This window comes from Thermochaetoides thermophila (genome assembly GCF_000221225.1).
Source record: "Thermochaetoides thermophila DSM 1495 unplaced genomic scaffold scf7180000011815, whole genome shotgun sequence".
Classification (NCBI taxonomy): domain Eukaryota; kingdom Fungi; phylum Ascomycota; class Sordariomycetes; order Sordariales; family Chaetomiaceae; genus Thermochaetoides; species Thermochaetoides thermophila.
Genome location: NW_006383031.1, coordinates 1,836,011 through 1,853,679, shown reverse-complemented (window position 1 = coordinate 1,853,679; position 17,669 = coordinate 1,836,011). Strand labels below are relative to the sequence as shown.

General features: G+C 52.6%; 4 protein-coding genes across 4 annotated transcripts; 2 read left to right on the top strand and 2 right to left on the bottom strand.

Moving 5' to 3' along the window:
* Positions 1-2,717: 2,717 nt before the first annotated feature.
* Positions 2,718-4,505, bottom strand: CTHT_0021140 (uncharacterized protein; the record flags this gene model as incomplete). Its single annotated transcript, XM_006692522.1, has 5 exons — positions 2,718-2,725; positions 3,190-3,641; positions 3,696-4,020; positions 4,077-4,430; positions 4,499-4,505. 5 exons carry the CDS (start codon positions 4,503-4,505, stop codon positions 2,718-2,720), a joined length of 1,146 nt encoding a protein of 381 aa, XP_006692585.1.
* A 3,841-nt stretch (positions 4,506-8,346) lies between these two features.
* Positions 8,347-9,953, top strand: CTHT_0021130 (uncharacterized protein; the record flags this gene model as incomplete). Its single annotated transcript, XM_006692521.1, has 5 exons — positions 8,347-8,518; positions 8,580-8,831; positions 8,993-9,152; positions 9,253-9,491; positions 9,817-9,953. 5 exons carry the CDS (start codon positions 8,347-8,349, stop codon positions 9,951-9,953), a joined length of 960 nt encoding a protein of 319 aa, XP_006692584.1.
* A 1,725-nt stretch (positions 9,954-11,678) lies between these two features.
* Positions 11,679-13,861, top strand: CTHT_0021120 (uncharacterized protein; the record flags this gene model as incomplete). Its single annotated transcript, XM_006692520.1, has 7 exons — positions 11,679-11,812; positions 11,891-12,194; positions 12,463-12,656; positions 12,712-13,081; positions 13,255-13,327; positions 13,452-13,552; positions 13,610-13,861. 7 exons carry the CDS (start codon positions 11,679-11,681, stop codon positions 13,859-13,861), a joined length of 1,428 nt encoding a protein of 475 aa, XP_006692583.1.
* A 904-nt stretch (positions 13,862-14,765) lies between these two features.
* CTHT_0021110 (putative solute:hydrogen antiporter protein) lies at positions 14,766-16,837 on the bottom strand (the record flags this gene model as incomplete). Its single annotated transcript, XM_006692519.1, has 4 exons — positions 14,766-15,587; positions 15,691-15,739; positions 15,794-16,493; positions 16,789-16,837. 4 exons carry the CDS (start codon positions 16,835-16,837, stop codon positions 14,766-14,768), a joined length of 1,620 nt encoding a protein of 539 aa, XP_006692582.1.
* Positions 16,838-17,669: the final 832 nt, after the last annotated feature.

Sequence of the window (17,669 nt, the reverse complement as noted above, 5' to 3'; positions counted from 1 at the left end):
TCACCACCATACAAAGGCTGGTCTCGCCTACACCAATTAGCCGCCGACGCCCAACCAGGCTCTGTCTGGGAGCCCCGGCGACCCGGGCTTCGGGCTTGGCTAGGACTATCCCCCAAGTCCTCTCAAGCCACGGAAGATCCCACCCCCTGACTTAGAATCATTGTGGCGGTCGAACAAACCTCAATCCAGCCTGTGGGATGGCCCCTCAGCCAAACCCTTCCTCGCTCTCCTCGACAGAAAGTTCCTGGCTAGATGGGTCGCGGAGGCATCTGGACACGGAGACTTCCTAGAGTACCATGTCAAGTTCAACCACCCTCCGAGTGCCTATCAAAACCTGCCCTTGTGGTTCGATAACCTCTAGAGGCCATTTCCTGAGATGTCCCCTTGCGTCCTTCAATAACCCTATGGCAGGGCGTCTGGACCCCAAAGCCTTTTGGCACTCGCACCAACTTTTTGAGAACAGGAGAGTACGATTCAAACTTCACGGCTCCGCGCGAGATGAACAGAAGGGGCTAACAATGCCCACCCTGCGCCGCCCTGTCTCCTCTCCTCGCTTGATACAACGCCCCCAAAACCGTCACCCCCCAGCGACTCACAATCACATTCAGAAATATCTAACGTGGATATTCAAATCCCTAGGATTCTCTCCACTTAGCCTAATCCCTGTTCTCATTTATGATATCCACTCACAGCAACACACCGGTTTTTCCCCTTTGGGGTTTTCCGCGTGTATATAGTATAGTTTAGGCAACCTATAATTACATCTTGCCCGCCGCGATTGTGGGCACGACCAAGCATCCTCAAAGGTGAGACGGGTCGAAAATACATTCAATTCAATTCAAGTCGAAGGCCGCTAGGAAAGCCAGCCAGGTGGGAGCCCAAACGCACTGGCATCAGGGCATGGCTTGGCCTCTCTTCCTCTCCTCCCAAGGAACGTCGCGTCCCTCCCCCGGACATGCACAGATGGTGGGCAGGCCAACAGACCCCCCTCAGCTCGATGGAGCGGGTACTCGGCCAAACCCTTCCTCGAGAAGTTTTCCCGACAGTTCCCTTTCCGGTAGTTAGCAGAGTCCTCGAGTCACGGCGACTTCCTGGAGTACCACACGCGGTTCAACCACTCCCCAGAGGCTATTAAAGAGTGCCTCTTCGGCGGGGTGGTGTCAGAGGCCACTTCTTTTCCTGCCCTCTCACCTTTTTCAACAACCCACTTGCTGGCAGGCTAGACCCAAGGGCTTTTTGGTCTTCCTTTCAGATGTTCAAGTCCAGGGCCTTCCAGGTCAAATTCTGGGGGCAAGCCTGGGACGCTTCCACAGGGCACCCTGTCCCGTTACCGCCCCTCCCTCGCTCCCCTCTCACAAGTCCGCCCCAAGCCCAACGTGCTCACCATCTAGACTCCGGGCCTAACGACCCGGAGTAGGACCCAACGAGGTACATACCTGGGCCGGCCGGTTTCAACAGCCCTCCTTTGTACATAATATACTGCACTCCCTCTAACCGATGCCGGTTTTACCCTATGCAGCTTTTTCCCGGCGTTACTTTTATTTAGTTCAACTCAGGTAGCTTTTGCCCGCCGGCGTCGCGGGCACGACCCAGCACCCTTGGGGGTGAACCCGGTTGAAAAATAAAAGATAGCCACAGATGATGTTGGGTGCACGACAAAGTCAATTATTACGTGTAATAATCTTTTTAGTCCTCAGTGTCCTTGCGTTAGGGAGAGGAAAAAACAAGAGAAGTCCTTCATCGTGTCCGGGCAGCTTCCTTTATGGAATCCTCTTGTCCTCGCGAGTGCCTCGGCCTACCAGCCTTTTCAGGGGTCTCGTCCTCCTGTCTGGGTCATCTGGCTCATTCGATCGAGTGGATCCATATATCCCGGAATCAACCATCTATTTGTGTTGTTCACAATCGTTTTATCTCCGGTGTCCCTTGTGTCGGTAGTTGGGGATACGCCTTTCCTTGGGCTGCCGTGTCCTCATGACAAAGCAACAATAACAGTACAATGTATAGACGTGTTAACCTTTGCAACAACTTGGCAGGCAAGAATCAAAACTTGTCTTTGAAACATGTGTGATCAGGATTACTGAAATGCCATCTTCTACAAATCAAGCGTCCTAGTAAGGAATCCGATGTTGAATACTTATTTGGGTAGGTTTGTGTGGCTGGTTGCCTGGCTTCCCCCCCTGAATATTTGGATTAGGTATAGATCGTAGCACAAGTACCGCTTCCTCAATCATACCATACTTCATCGTCATTATCATCTTCCAGACGTTCCTAGAAATCATTGATCCGACTCCTCACGTGCCACGACACGATGGGCCGCAGATGGACTCGACCTTTCCGTACCGACGTGGTCTTGTGAAATGTCTATGTAAGGGCTTGTAGGTGACAAAGTGTTATCAGTGCGCTCCTGTCCTGGTGTTTGGGGGGAAAGCTGTAAAGAAAGTGGTGCAGCGGTCGCCCAGTAAGGTGCTCCAGGGATTGGGCTAATCGTTTCGGTTCTTGTTCCAGCGCTTCGAAAGCTAGTCCCAACGCTGCCGGATCTCTCACGAAAAGATTGTGGTCGTGACTGGGGATGGGATATCGGTTCAGAAGAAAACGGTGGTGGGGGACTCCCCTTGGTTATATGACCTGGTGATGGAGTGCGCTGGATGCTTGGTGTTTCGGTTCCTGTTGCAACATCAGGAGATCTGTGTTGATCCAACTGTGTACTGCTACTGCTACTAAGCCACTGAGGCACGGGGTCATAACGGATCGTGCCATGCGACGGTGTGAGGTAGCGGTCTTGGTGCCATTCATTTGCTGCCAGCTCTGCCGGTGACATCGGTTGAGCTGGGAGCATGATTGGAGACATAGAAGGTTGAATAATTGGCAGGTAGCTCACAGCGACAGTAGTACTCGTTGGCGAAGGTACTGTATGTACAGGAGAGCCCCAACCCAAAGGAGACTGCATCCCAGGACCACCAAGAACGACTCCGCCGCTACTTGCAGCCATGCTGCCAGACGGCAAGCGTGGTTGCTGATATCTCTGTTGGCGATGGCGGATGAAGAAGCAACAGCCAGCCAGGAGTGCGATAATAAAGACAGTTCCGCCAACCGAGATCCCGACGATCGCGGGTGTGCTCAATTTGATGTTTGACTTGTCATCCTTTGAGACACCTGTCACAGAGCAGGCTGCCGTGCGAGTTGGCTCACGGCCTGTTAGGATAGCTTTGCGACTTAAGACCTCCCCAAGCTCGGGAGCCGCAAATCCAGAGAGAGGAGCAGTTGCTGTGGCACCGCCGGTAGGCTCACCCCCGATAGCCGTGCGGATGAAGTTCGGCACCGTGTAAGTTGTCAGCTCTGGAAGGTACTCCGCCCATATGTTGCTCTCACGATTCTTCTCGGCCAGATTCATGTTATGTTGACCCCAGACGTTTTCAGCGTCACAGGAGAAGGTCGTGTCATTGGAGTAATAACCGCCAATTACCAGCATTTGCGCATGATTGACTACGTTGCAAGTATGCATGCTCTTGGGATAAGGGCCTGATACATTGCTGTTAGGAGGATACGGTCCACGAATCCACTGAAAGCTAGGGATCGACAAGACGTAGATGTCATCATAGCCGGTCGTGTCAGGGGGGAACCCGCCGCCGCCGTAGATATAACTGGAAGTTGTTAGCAAAACTCTCAACTTGTCAAGTCATGAGACCATCACTAACATATTGTAGCTTGACTGATCGTCTGTCCAAGTAGCTCCTCCACAAAAACGCTTGCGGTCCTCTGGAATGCGACCTGTGGCCTTCTGCGAGTACCACTTGGCATTGGCAAGATCATACAGGAAAATGGTGTCCAAGGGCTGAGGTATCATCGTCCCATTCCCGAGATCCCGACTCCCCCCAAAGTAGACCAAAAAGCCCGCATCTCCGGCGGGAATGAAGACCATCACGCCTTCGGCTCGACGAACAGTGTCTGGGCCAGTCAAATTTGCCCAACTGTTATCATCCATTGAATATCGAATCAGTCTGTTAGAAGCCTGTGGAGGTCCTGACAATTCATTAGTGCAGATCAAATAACAGACTAGTATCTGGTAAGAGTCTTACCTGTCCAGCCTGGTGCGGACATGTTGCTAAAAAAGCCCCCATAATAATACGCTTCTCCGCGTTCTGGGATAGACACTCCTGCTCCCCAGCTAGTCGGAATAATAGATGCTGCGCCAGTTGGGGGACCGAACGAGTCCCAATGATTACACATTATGTCGTAGGCGTAGAGATAAAATGGAGATGGCGGTGTTCCATATGAGTCTCCCCCATACATGTAGATCCGCTTGTTCAGCGTGTCCTTCCACAAAATTCCACCGACCATGTTCGGCACCGTCGCGTTCTTAGACAGATTCGCATACATCTGGGGCATTCCGACGGGGCTGGACTCAAGGTCGCTAAATAGGAAGAATGGATCTGAAATGATGCTTTGTGTTAACACACAGTCTCCTAGAGACGGTCATGAATGCTAATAGTGGGCTCACTAGTCATGTTTTGTGATGTTTCGTCAAAAGGCTTGTAAATCACAAGCCCTCCATCAATGTATAATTTGTTATCGACCACGGCTGTGCGATGGCCCCATCGGCGACAGAAATCACGGACTGGTTCATATTGAGCAGACGATAGAGTTGCCAACACGAATAGAAGGTAAAGGTTGGACACCATGTTAGGCACCATAGGTTCAGCCTGAGTGCAAGTCTCTTAGTCCCAACTTCACTCTAGAAGCATTCCGGATCGGAGATCTGATGCTGTTGCCGGACAGCCTGGGAGATGTCAAATCATGAAGAGAACATGACCGGAAAGAAAGGATCCAACTCTGTCCAATCGAGCAATCGTCAGGTTAAGCAAGACTTGTCTCAGACGGCATTTACTTTGACTGAGGAGGGAGGACCAACCTATGCGGTGATGGCTTGGTTCTGTCACGCAGATGCGAGCATTGCCTCAATGGGGCACCATGTCCAGCCGCTGTTTAAAATAAAAAATGTGGCCTCCCTTGTGTTGCACAAGGGAGTAGCCAATCCGGCGTGTCTGGGCTCACTGGGAAATGAAGTATATTGGCAGATTGGATTTAGCTACATCCACGTCTTCAGGTTTGGCGTTTCGCGGAACACCGCCAATGAGTAAGCTTGTCCATTATCCAGTTATTGCGCAGCAATATGGGTGGAGCAGCAGCATCTTATTGACAAACTTGGGAGAGCCTAATGGTACACGAGAGAGTAATGGAAGGGCTGAGGTCTCTGCTGAGTTAGCACATCCGAAAGTTCGCAGCCACAGCATGCACTAGTGCACGCTACCATTCGGCTGCTTATAGAGGTTACTCATAAGGCTGAAACAAAAACGCAATGGCATTTCTCAGCACAATGTTCAGCAAGTTATGCCACCACTGTGCAAAGTTTTGCCAGACAGTCTTAAAATATCTCATTAGCCGTCTTACTAGTACCTCTATATCTGTGGATAGTATTGTTTAGACCGTGCACCTGTCCCGCTCTGTCATGTGGCCTTTCCCTTATTCAGAGTACCCAATCGCAGATGCGCCTGTGCTTAAGCACCTACAGTCTTGCACGCTTAACAAAGCTCTCTCCAATATGAAACCCAAAGGCGGACAATTCCACGATCTCCTGAGATAGGTCGGAAGGTAGTAGCCAGGTTGTAGAACATGAGAGGACTGGAGTCCTCACACAGTAGAGTATGTGGTTAACTGCGGTCACCAGTTGGTTGACAACTGTTTCTATTGCTGATTGAGGAGTCCTCGTCATGGCTCTAGAGATGGGTGATTCTATATACATATTATATTCGAAGCCGTTGGCATGCCTGCCATGTTACCATTACCTATATGGGCCTTGATGACCTACTCGCAGTTAACCCAGTGTATCGCAGTTCTCGCGCTGCGATACCTCCGCTTTGGGGGGTGCTAAAGGAGTGCCCCTGCGGCAGAATAGTGTCTAGAGGCCACTTCTTCACCTGCCCCCTTGCTACCTTTAACAACCCGCTCGCCGGCAGGCTGGACCCGAGGGCGTTCTGGTCCTCTTTCCAACTATTCAGGTCCAGGGCCTCCCAGATCGAGCTCTGGGCCAGGCGTGGGATGCCGCCACGGGGCGCCTTATCCCAACGTTGAGACCCCTTCCACTTCCCCCTCCGTATGTGACCCAAATCCCACAGGGGCATCGACCCCGACACCGATTCGTCGGAGTTGGAGTCGGAGCTGGAAATCAACATCCCCGGGTTCGTACAAGTGTGAACCTCCCATTCAACCCAGGACACATAACCCCCACCCCAACAGCCCCCTTGGTTTACACCGGTTTTGCTCCAGTGCAGGTTTTTCCTCCGGCGTTACTTGTATATAGGTAGCTCAGTAGCGATTGTTCGCCATCGTGGGCACGACCTCGCACCCTCAGCGGTGGACCCTGTTGAAAAATAGAATACCTCCGCTTCTCCTTCTGATTGGTCCGCTTTCTTACCCCAATTGGGGCCTTCCTATCTCTTGTCTACTGCGCCGTCTGTGGGGCAGCCGCTGACCCATTGCCAGCTGTAACAACATAGCCTTTTCCTACTGTACCAACCTTTCCCTCTTTTCTTCCTCGGGTTCTTGGAACAGACCAATCAGAGGAAGAGTTGGAGGCATAAACCAATCGGGGGTGGTGATCCTGAGCAATCGCCTAAGCCAACACCGGTCATCCTCTCAGCCCTACGAAAGGCCAGGGGCATCAAAGTGAAAGAAACCAACGCCCTCGTCTCCATCGCCGAAAAAACTTTGTGCTGCGGTCGAAAACGTCGAGAAGAACCGCTCTGGACAGGTCGAGAAGACTGTCGCCAAACCCCTCATCTCGAAGCTTCACTCTTTCCTCAACCAGGAGGTCTGACTGGCAGACGGTCAGCACCTTTCCTCCCTCGAATAACCTGCTGCTCCAACGCTAAAAGCACCTTCTAGGACGGTTGTTCACAGTCCACGATCCACAGTCCTCTGCTAATCACCACGGATCACGTACTTACGCGCAAGCGCTCAAGGACCAACAGACCACGATTCCCAACCCACCAATTAGTCGGATCGACACTACGGGTCCCTCAAAGACAGCCGCCCCGGACCACTCAGAGACGCCAAGCTGAGGCTCCCAGCCAACGCTTCTTCCTCAGAGTTGACCCACCCCAACTGGAAATTGGCGACCTCCGCCGGCATTATGACCTCGTTGTGAAAAGAGATTGGCTTTCCACGCGCCGACATCTCCAGAATTCTCCCGTCCAGTCAGATTTTTGTATTGAACTTTCGAAGAGCGCTCTCGGAGGTCAACTTTCCCAGAAGATTGCGGCCCATTGCCTCCTCATTGAGCCCGAAACAGTCACTTATGCTTATTTCTTATCTAATTGTGCCCGAAAGAATCAGGGCATATGATGGCAGCAATCGCCCAACAGATCCCCTCGTCGCTGAGGAGGTTGAAGTGATCATCAAACAGAAAGCGCAGGTCCACCCCTTAACACGCCGGGTCCCTACTTCGTTATATTCAAACACAGGGTCCCTCCCTTCTCGGTGTTTGGTTCTGGCCCAGCCAAATACCTCACTTGGAGAGCCCGTCTATACTTGCACTAAGTGCTTCGGGTTTTATCAGGCCGACAAATGTCGGTACAACCCAGTCTGCGGAAACTGCAGCGGCCAACCCCGGGATCAATCAATTCAATTCAATTCTATTTTTTCGGCCGGTTCCACCGCTGGGGGTGCTGAGTCGTGCTCATGGTGACGGCGGGCAATAGCTACCTAACTACTCTATATACATGTGCCACCGGAGAAAAGCCCACACCGGGGCAGAACTGGCGTGGGCAAAGGGAAACATCGGGGGGTTGCGTGATGTGTGTCAAGAGTGGATCACCCTTGCACGACCTTGGGATGTGAATTTCAAGCTCACGGATGAACAACGAAAGGGAGTATGAAAGGCCGGCGGCGCGGCCTACCGAGTGGCTAAGAGGGCCGGCCTCGGGTCGGCCCCGAAGGTTATCCATGACCAAAGGACTATTCGCAGCAACCAATTCAACCGAGCCCTGCTCTAGACGAAGAGCAGACGCCCGATGGTCCGCTCCCCCAATTAGGGCCTCGGCTTCCCTTGAGTGCCTCCCCGCCTCTAACGGCCCTAAACCTTCCCCTCTTTTCTTCCTCGGTTTTCTGGTTTAGGCTAATCAGAAGAAGGCTTGACGGGATAAAACAATCAGGAGTGGTTATCCTGAGCATTCGCACACTCAATACCACGATCTCCCTCCGCTCCCCGCGAAATGGCCCCCTCTAGCGTTGGCGTTCTCGCGGCGCTCCGGAGGACCTGTGATCAAAAAGTCAAAGTTTAACGCCACGATGTTGGTTGTCGAGAAGCTACTCTCCGCGCGAAAAGACGTCGAGAGGAATCTTGATGGCAACTGCAAGAGGAAGGTTGGGAAGCAGCTTATCACGAGGCTTCACTCCTTCATCCAGGTTTCGATGGCCAAGGGCCCCCAGCCCTCCTCCCCTCCTCTTACCCTCCAGAGGAGTCTGCCACTCCATCAAACCGCGTAGAATCCTTTCCCGCACGAGTCCCCCCACTACAACAGGCAACTACAGCAGCCCGGCTGAACAAACGGCTTCAGGTTCCTATGCCCAGGCAACTCAGCAACCCCCTCAATCAGGGGCCACCTCAGGTCCCACCTTCCCCGCGGCTAATACCGTGGTCTATCGGAAGCACCAACCGCCGTGCTTTCCTGAGAGTGAACAGGAGCAGCCACGACTAGCGGAATGCGACACCCGCTGGCATGATGACTCTACTGATCGAAAAGGTCGGCTTCCTGAGAGCGGACATTACCAAAGTCTATCCGGTTAAGTCAGGTTTTTGCATTAACGTTTCGAAGAACTCGCTGCGTGAGACCCTCGCCCGCAAGGTCAAGAGGCTGGGTACACAATCGAACCCGGGATGATCACCCACGAATACCTTACATCCTGGCCGACGACGGTAGCCGCCGCGCAACAGACCTCGCTATCGCCGAGGAGGCCATCTCCGTCACCAAACAGAACGAGGCGAGCGCTCACTCAGTCAAAGAATCTCCTGGTATCTACCTGGTTGTTCTACGCTACAAGACCCCTCCCTTCAGGCCGTTCGACTTTGACGCAGCGATTTACTCAAGAGGAAAGTGCGCATCTACACATGCGAGCGATTCCTCGGCTTCCACCACAAGGACAATGCCGTTCCAGCGCCCGCTGAGGACCAACGCAAGGTGGTCAGGAAGGCAGTCAGCGCCGAATACAAGGAGGGCAAGAAGGCGGCTTTGACCGCCATAACCCAGGCCAGAAGCTGAGGACACGGTTATCCCAGACGCCCCACAAGTACACCTCGGGGCCCCGGGCTCTCTCCCCCCCCCCCCACGGGGAGGACGCTGCGCCCCCGGATCTTCGACCGACGGCCCCAGGCCGGGCCACGACAGCGCCTTCCACATATTTCGCCCCCCGGGAGGAGGTGAGCGACCCGTTCCGTAAGTCATTGGCTACTGCGACCGCCAGGACCCCCCCCAGAGTGGTCATACCAGAAGTGACCGATGTTAGCCGCAAGTGACCACGGTGTGGTCACCGTTGACCTACCTCGGTCAGCCCGGGCTCCACTGAGGTCAGGGGCACACTTGACCTTATATAAGAGCCATGCTCATTCACCTTCACGCGTGTGTAGTTTAGAAGGTAAAGCGTTGTTATTCTGCGGCACCCATTGTGCTTGACAGATTCCCTCAGGGCCGCGTGTTCTGCAGGGCAACGCCCAAGTAAATACTCCCATCCACATTAACCATTTTCTTTTACATCCAACAGTACTCCAGGAAATCTCCATGCCCCGAGGAGAAGCATTGCCGGGAGAACTTCTCGAGGAACGGTTTGGCCGCGTGCCTGCCACCACCCCCGCATATCTGAAGGGAGCCAAGCAACCTTCTTCTGCTTCCTGGTTTTGACCAATCATAGGAAGGCTTTGCGGAATAAACCAATCAGGAGATGTTAACCTGAGCGTCCGCACCCTCAACACCTCGCCCTCTCTCTGCTCCCCGTGCGATGGCCCCCTCGAGTGCCGACATTCTCGCCGCCCTCGGGAGGGCGCGCGAAGGGAGGGTCAAAGAACTCAATGCGATGACTTCCGTGATCGAGAAGCTGCTTTCCGCGATCGAGGATGTCGAGGGAACCTCAATGGCAACATCGAGAAGGTTGGGAGACCCATCACCGAGCTTCACTCCTTCCTCATTTAGTCTTCTCTCACCCAAGCATCGGGGCCTTTCCCCCCCTCTCTCTCAGAGTGCCCGGGACCTGCGCCGAACCGCAACTCATTCCACTAAGATCTCTCTCGGCGGCTACGACCCCCATCCAAGCTAATCAGACCTCGACACGCTCATACACCCAGGCAGCTAGGCGCGGGACCCGCACTCTGCAACCCAGTAATGGGGCTTCTCCAACTAGCCCTTCCCTCACGACGGTTAAACACCAAAAAACCCGGGAGGGGCCCAGCCGTCGTGTCTGAGTTGGAGATACAGGTTTCCCAAGCCGCACGGGGATAATTCCGACCTTGGCACAATCCTTACCCCTCCTTCCCTTTCGCCAGCACGAGTTTTCCCCCTCGACGCAGGGTTTTTTCCCCAGTGCAACATGTAAGTAGTCGAGATATTGGCGCAGTTGGAGTGCATTGCGCCTGGATAAACCTGTTGTGGCCCGGAGGTCGTCGGTTCGAATCCGGCTCCCTCCACCTCGTACTCACCTGGTCTTTGACCGCGATCAACCCCAACTTCCCCGCTTGGGCTAGCGGGACAAGCTACTCAACTGGGCTTCGACCAGCTCAACCTCCCATCTCCCCGCTTGGACCAGCTGGACCAGCGGGCACAGGCTACGGGCGGGTTTTTCCCCAATAAAGGGTTTTTCCCGCACAATGTACTTAGCAACCTCTTGCCCGCCGTCGCCGTGGGCACGACCTGAGTACCTAGATATGGTAGATAGTGGTCGAAATAATACATACATACATACATACCTTCATGTACATAGTCCAGTAATGTAGCTTTTGCTCGCTGTCTCCTTGAGCACCACCTAGGGCCGGTCGAAAAATAGAATTCAAAATCTGGAGAGGGCACTCGGCGTTTCTTTGGGGGGTTTGGGGGGAGGCCGGAGCCACGCCCTATTACCAAGGCACTTGAACTCCCGTTGAGGTTGGGCCCAAACCGTCAGCCGCCTGGTGCAGGCAGGAGGTCAGGCAACAATCAGGCAGCGATAATGTGGTATTAGACCTCCTCGCTGAAAAAGGTTTTAGCTGCTGACGAAAATCGTTCTTGCATGCAACTGCTCTTCAATTGCCCCACTTTTCACAGTACTTATTCTCAGCAGTTCAGCTCTTCGTGCAGCAAGAGCAAGGAAAATCTTGTCCATTTAATGCATGGATATGGATGCAACTTTTAGAATTCTACGCACCTCGTTCCTTGTGTCCATCTTGATTGTCAACCTCAATTTTAGTAAAATCTGATACCGAAATGGAACATATGCACCAATATCCAGGAGTTGATCTTCCATTAAGATATATTCCCTACTGTGATCCTTTGCGCTCGGGTGACTTCATACGTGGAGTTCCCTTCTATGTTTCCGGATCAGCACAATCCTTCGATGAGACCAAGACCCCTATCCTGCCTGTTAAAGAAGTCGCAATGATGATGCTCATGGACGCACTGACCGACAAACCCGACTGGCACAACAAGGTTCAAGACGAAACTGTTGTAGACAAATGGCGCCAGGAAGCATTAAGCCAGGATGAGCAGGAGCTGTGGACTTACATTGTCCCACGGTCAGTGCTGCAGAATGGCTACTTTCGTATACCAAAGAGAACGCGATTGATTTCAGAAAAGGCGTTTAATTATGTCAGTAAGCAAGCCAGTTCTAACTTGAACGAAGCCGCTGACATTGGGTGCGGAGGACAGTGTATCCAAGAGTTGAAAATAAAGGCCGAGTTCTTTCGTCAAACTGGGCTCATCTATACCTTGAATGCGGATGCCAACGCAGTGATCAAGTCAGATAGCCTGGTGGGTGCCGACCTTCGAGAACAATTTCAGTTCGCCTTCGAGAAACTACAGGCAGAACAGCAGGCCGATCCTTTGTGGCATCCCGATATGTGCGGTCGGCCCATGTCCAAGACCTGGTTCATCCATCTTGGTACCCGTTTATTTATGGTGAGTGAGTCGGCATCTTCCATCGTTTTTGCCCGTAAGAATCTAGCTTCTGACAACCTTAGGCAAAACTAGGTTTCTCCGGGAAGAGGTAGTTGGAGTCGAGGATTCTATCGATGAATGGGTAGGGAAAGGAGAGCCAATCGATCCATTCGAACCAAGCAGTCTCCAAATCCGCCAGCGTTGGGTACCTGACTACAGGGAAGCAGATGATAGCATTTTGTGGTCCGAAAAGTATCAATGGCTGCCGGCTAACGTCTCGTTTCAAGAGAATGGTACTGTCAAGTTCACAAGCTATATCAACAATCTTCACCCAACCAAGCATGTTGAGATATACCGGCTGATCGAGCGGCTCATCGACATTGCTATTCCAGCTTGGGATCAAATCCTCACTCCCCTGACGCCTGAAGGCGGCCGCCGGTGCTGCATCACACCTCGCCGGATTGACTTGGGACCTGAAGTCGAGTAAGATCAGAGGTTTTGTGTTGATTCGAGCCTCAAGGCTAACTCTGAGATGTAGGGATGAGAATGGAGACCAAGTTGAAGACCTGTGGGAAGATCTTAATCTCGAAATAATTGCCGCATATGAAGCTGAACATGGAGAGATCAAACCGTGGGGCAGTGATAATCCAGAAGAAAACCTGTCCCGCCGTGACAAAGAGGAGCTGCAAGACAAGGAAGCGCGATGGGCTCGAGGGATTGCACGGATAAAATGGAAAAAACTTCGAGAGCCCAAGCTTCCCGAGCCTGAGGAGTTCCGGCCACCCAATTTCAGTGCCGGCTCAGACCTTCGCAAGCAATACAAGAATTCAGGGCTGCAAATAACTGTAAAAATGGTTTCTATTGAACTGACGCCTGAGATCTCGGAGTTCGAAGAAGGTGGCTGGCACGTAAGTTGTCTGAAATATTCTGACTTGGGCGATATTTTTTCTTGGTCTACATGTATGCATTCGAGGACACTTTTTGCGGATGATCACCGATGAGTAAAAAGAAGATGTGCAAGAGCGCACTGCCCAAGAACAGCACGAGTTTTACGAATATGTTTGCGGAACGGCCTTAAGAGGTGGCCCAACTACCCAAGCGTACGGACGTGTCGAGACGCGTTAAGGTCGTTTCCTCGCCTTCCCTAATGTTATGTACGTCATCGAGCTCACCCAAACATATGTGAGTGCTCGAGTTTTCCTTCTGACCTAATCCATTTCTGGTACCCAGGCAGCATTGTGTGTCTAGTTTTAGCCTCAAGGACAAAAACCAAGCCAGGTCACAGGCGCTTCATTGCCCTTTGGCTGGTCGACCCGTCGCAGCGTATCATTTCCACGGCGAACCTACCTCCACAGCGCTTTGACTGGTGGGCCGAGGCTGTATGTGAGAAGTTTCTCTCAACGACTAAGACCATGTCAATTTCTTCACCCCTTCAGCAGTACAACTACGAAGAGAAACCCCTGGCGACCAATGATAGAGTGTTGCGCAGTGTTTTTGGATCGTCATACACTCGCCTGCCGGTGGAGATCAAGGACATGATCTTGACGGAATGTGAGGAGATGGAGACGCTAATGACTAGGGAGGAAGCTGAGAAGCATGTTGAACAGTTGATGGATGAACGTACCATTTTCGACGCAGACGAGGTAGATCCTCTTGGTACATGGGACTACAACTTCTGCGAGCACTAGCTGTATATTATTCTTATTCTATTTTTTCGACCGGATCCACCCCTGAGGGTGATAGGTCGTGCCCACAATGACGGCGGGCAATAGCTACTAAACTAACCTATATACAAGCAACACCGGAGGAAAAGCCTGCACTGAGGCAAAACCGGTGTAAGCCAAAGGGGGGGTGGGGGGGTTGTGTGTCCTGGATTGAATGGGAGGTTCACACTTGTACGAACCCGGGGATATGGATCTCCAGCTCTGACTCCGACTCCGACGAGTCGGTGTCGTAGCTGTATATTGATCAGTAGCAAACCGTGTCTTACTTTTCTAGCGTAACGGGGAACTTGGTCTGGTGCAGGCAGGGATCGACAATGGGTCAAATGGGTTAGATGATAGCCACTGACGATGTGGGATGCACGACGAACTCAATTAATACGTGCAATAATCTTTCTCGGCCCTCAGTGTCCTTGTGTTAGGAGAGGAAAAACCAAAAGAAGTCCTTCATGTCCGGGCAGCTTCCTTTTGTGGAATCCTCTTGCCCTCGCGAGTGCCTCGGCCTACCAGCCTTTTCAGGGGCCTCGACCTCCTGCCTGGGTCATCTGGCTCATTCGGCCATGTGGCTCCATATATCTTCCGCGATCAACCAAGTATTTGTGTCGTTCACGCTATATCTTTAGTGTCCCTTTTGTTGACAGTCGGGGATACGCCTTTACTTGTTTCAATGACTCGGCATGAAGATGCAGTTGTAAGTTCTTATCTCTTCAATTATCCATGAGCTTTGTATATACATTTTAAACTGAACACAGCCTTTTTTATATACCATACACAATTTCACAACAATGTTCCGAAATGCCCAACCATTAAACGCCTGAAACTCCTAGATAACTGAAAGGTTAGTAACAAACACGAAATGACCTTTTCCGTTTCACGGGATTGGCTCTAGCTGGCTGGGATCGACACGCTGAGAATACCGCCTTACTATCGGCGGCTTGCCCGTCTCAGCGGCTGCCGTTACCACCGGGAGCTCGGTTTCGTTGAAAGACGGCCTCGAGAACCGATTATATGCGATGAAGGTGTCGGCTGTGAGGCCAGGTGAGGCATTGACAGGCGGAGGAACATTGAGTGATAGCCGGCGAACCTCAACTCCGTCATTGCGCACAGGCTCGATACCAATGAAGTGGTAGATGATGCTGAGGATTGGGATAGACAAGCCATGAGCCACGATGCAGAAAAATACCATGAAGTAGACAATGGGAGGAAGGATTCGGACAAGGCGGTCGAGTTCTGGGTCGCCCTCGCCAGGCTTCGGAAATAAGTGCCTCGAGTGCTCGGCATAGAAGACTGCACCGATACCGATCGGGCCAAAATAGCCCATGAACAACGCTTCCTTCCAGTTGTAACAGACGCGAGGCATGAGTTTGTATGACGCGAGAATGATGGGGATACGACGGAAGACCAAAACCAAGAACCCGAGTCCGAACAAACGGCCCCAGGTGAGACCAAGCTCGGGCTGGTTGAACTCTGACCAGGGAATAATGGCACCAATGTACATGAAGCCGGCGAAGTTAAGGAGCATGTCAATCGAGGGATTGACTTGATCGTGACGCTCGTCGGTCTCACGGAGGATTTCACCATCCCAGTTCATGGCGTTGCCCGCTGCAAAACAGGCCAACAGGTCATTTGTACCAAGCAAGCCGCAAACGCCCATAAGGAAAAGCTGGTGCCGTAAGCCCGTGGAAAAAGCGGACTGTGTCAGCAAACGTTTTCATATGTCTAACATGAGAAGGCAACGTGGAACAATAAACAAGAGTAAATCTCAAAGCAAGCTGTGGGGGTATCGGGATGCTCACGCCAATGCCAGTCGGGAAAAGCAGGTAGCTCTCCATGTCAACCCATTTCCTGCAGACTCATTAGCTGTTTGTTGATTCGTTGGAGTGGCCTCATAAATTGTACCTGCGAAGCGCAAACTTGAGGACGCGGCCGCCAATAAATCCTATCAGCGCACCGATGACGACGGACATGGCAATCACGTAGAGCCAGGTCTCGACGACCCAGTTCTTGATGGCGACGCCGGCGCCACCGCCGAGACGCCCAACCTCTTCCGCAGAACGAGCGACAAGCAGCAACGGCTCGACGCTGCGCTCATGGTGCGCAGGAATCTCAAAATGCTCTGCGCCCTTGAGATGCCGGAGCAAATACGTCGCAAGCATCAGGAACGGAAAGCCAAAGCCGTCATTGGCGCCAGCCTCTGCTGAGATGATCTCGCGCAGGTGCCGAGCAACGTATTTGTCGGAGAAGGGGCCCTTAGCGATAGCCTGAGACAACACAGGATCGGTGGGGGTAAAGCACGACGCGATCACAAGAGCAGATAGAAACGGCAGATTTGGGATGGCAGCGAGTAAGCAGCCTGCTGTGCAGAGCCACATGGCGGTCATGATGGGACCCAGGCACAGGAGGAGGTCAAGCCAGTGCTGCCGGGCGTAGCGCTCCGGAAGCTGGAAACCCGCTATGATGAGCTGCACGCAGATGACGACGCGCGCCAGGCCCAGTGTGATGGTCGATGTCTGGCCCTCAACTGCTGGCCCCCATCGCTCGCTATCCAGGAATTTCGCTGCGATGGGGCCGAGGGCAATGCCGACGACCATAGCGGGAACTATGAAGAGTCAATAATCATTGGCTTTTTCACTACAGTTTTACCTATTCCGAGGGAAATGAGGAAATGTGAAAAGGGTGAAGGGTGTGGCGCACGAGCTTCGCCGAGAAAGAGGCGGTTCTTGATCAGAACCGATATGAGGCCATAGAGAAAATAAAGCCTCCTGGAAGACGACAACGTCAGTCTCACTGTCAAAACTGTGACTGATAAATGCATAGCATCGAACATGATTGTATCATGCACAAGAGATCTAACGATCAGTGTGGCAATAGGTCTGGGCAACGGCTCTACGCACCAAAGATGGCCACAACGATATTAAGCTCGCTGACATTCAGGCTTGGCATAGTGAAGCCAAGAAACGGTCAGGTTATTTTGGGCGCTGTGAGTTGTGAACCACTGCAGGACTCGATGGCAGGCGCGGGATGTGACGGTCGATGTTAGTTGGCAGGATCGACCAACAACAGCGACAGAAGTGGGTACGGGATCGACGAGAAGGAAAACGAATAAATGGAGCAAAAGAGGAGGAGTTAAGGGGCTTGGGAGTTGAGCGGCGGTGCAGGCTGATGACAGGCAGTGATATTTATACTAAAAAAAAGGAGAAAATGGAGACAAACATGGCAAAGAAAAGCCCGCACGCAAGATCAACGGCAGATAGGGCGTCGCGTGTTTCCGAAGCCCCCCACGATCCTTCGATCGGCAGCAGATGCGGAGAATGAGGCTGGTAACGCGGAAATGGGATGTCAGATCGCAATTCGTGGGGGAATAACAGGGCAATTCCATTCTCATTGCCCATTCCGTTCTCCATCAAACCCATGCCATACGGGGCCGCGGGCGCTTTGGGCTGCTGCTCGGTACAATATAGAGTACCAGAAACATACATACCGCGCTCCCAGTAAAGGTACACCTGGACAAGGGCTGGTCTCAGCAGTGCCTTGGCAGACTGGTTACTCTGTAGCGGCATTCTCGTGTCCAAGCTACCTCACTTGGCGGTTCCTGTTAGGCGCGTGGAGGTGTCCGGTACATACCCGAAGTATAAGCCTGTTCTGGGGAAGCGGGTAACGACAGGTACAGGCATGTCCACCAACGCCCCAAGCCTGGGGTCAATATCAGCGATCTCCGGACAATTCTGTTTCATCCGGATACCCGTTGGAAGACCGGTATGTTTTGGTACTGGCG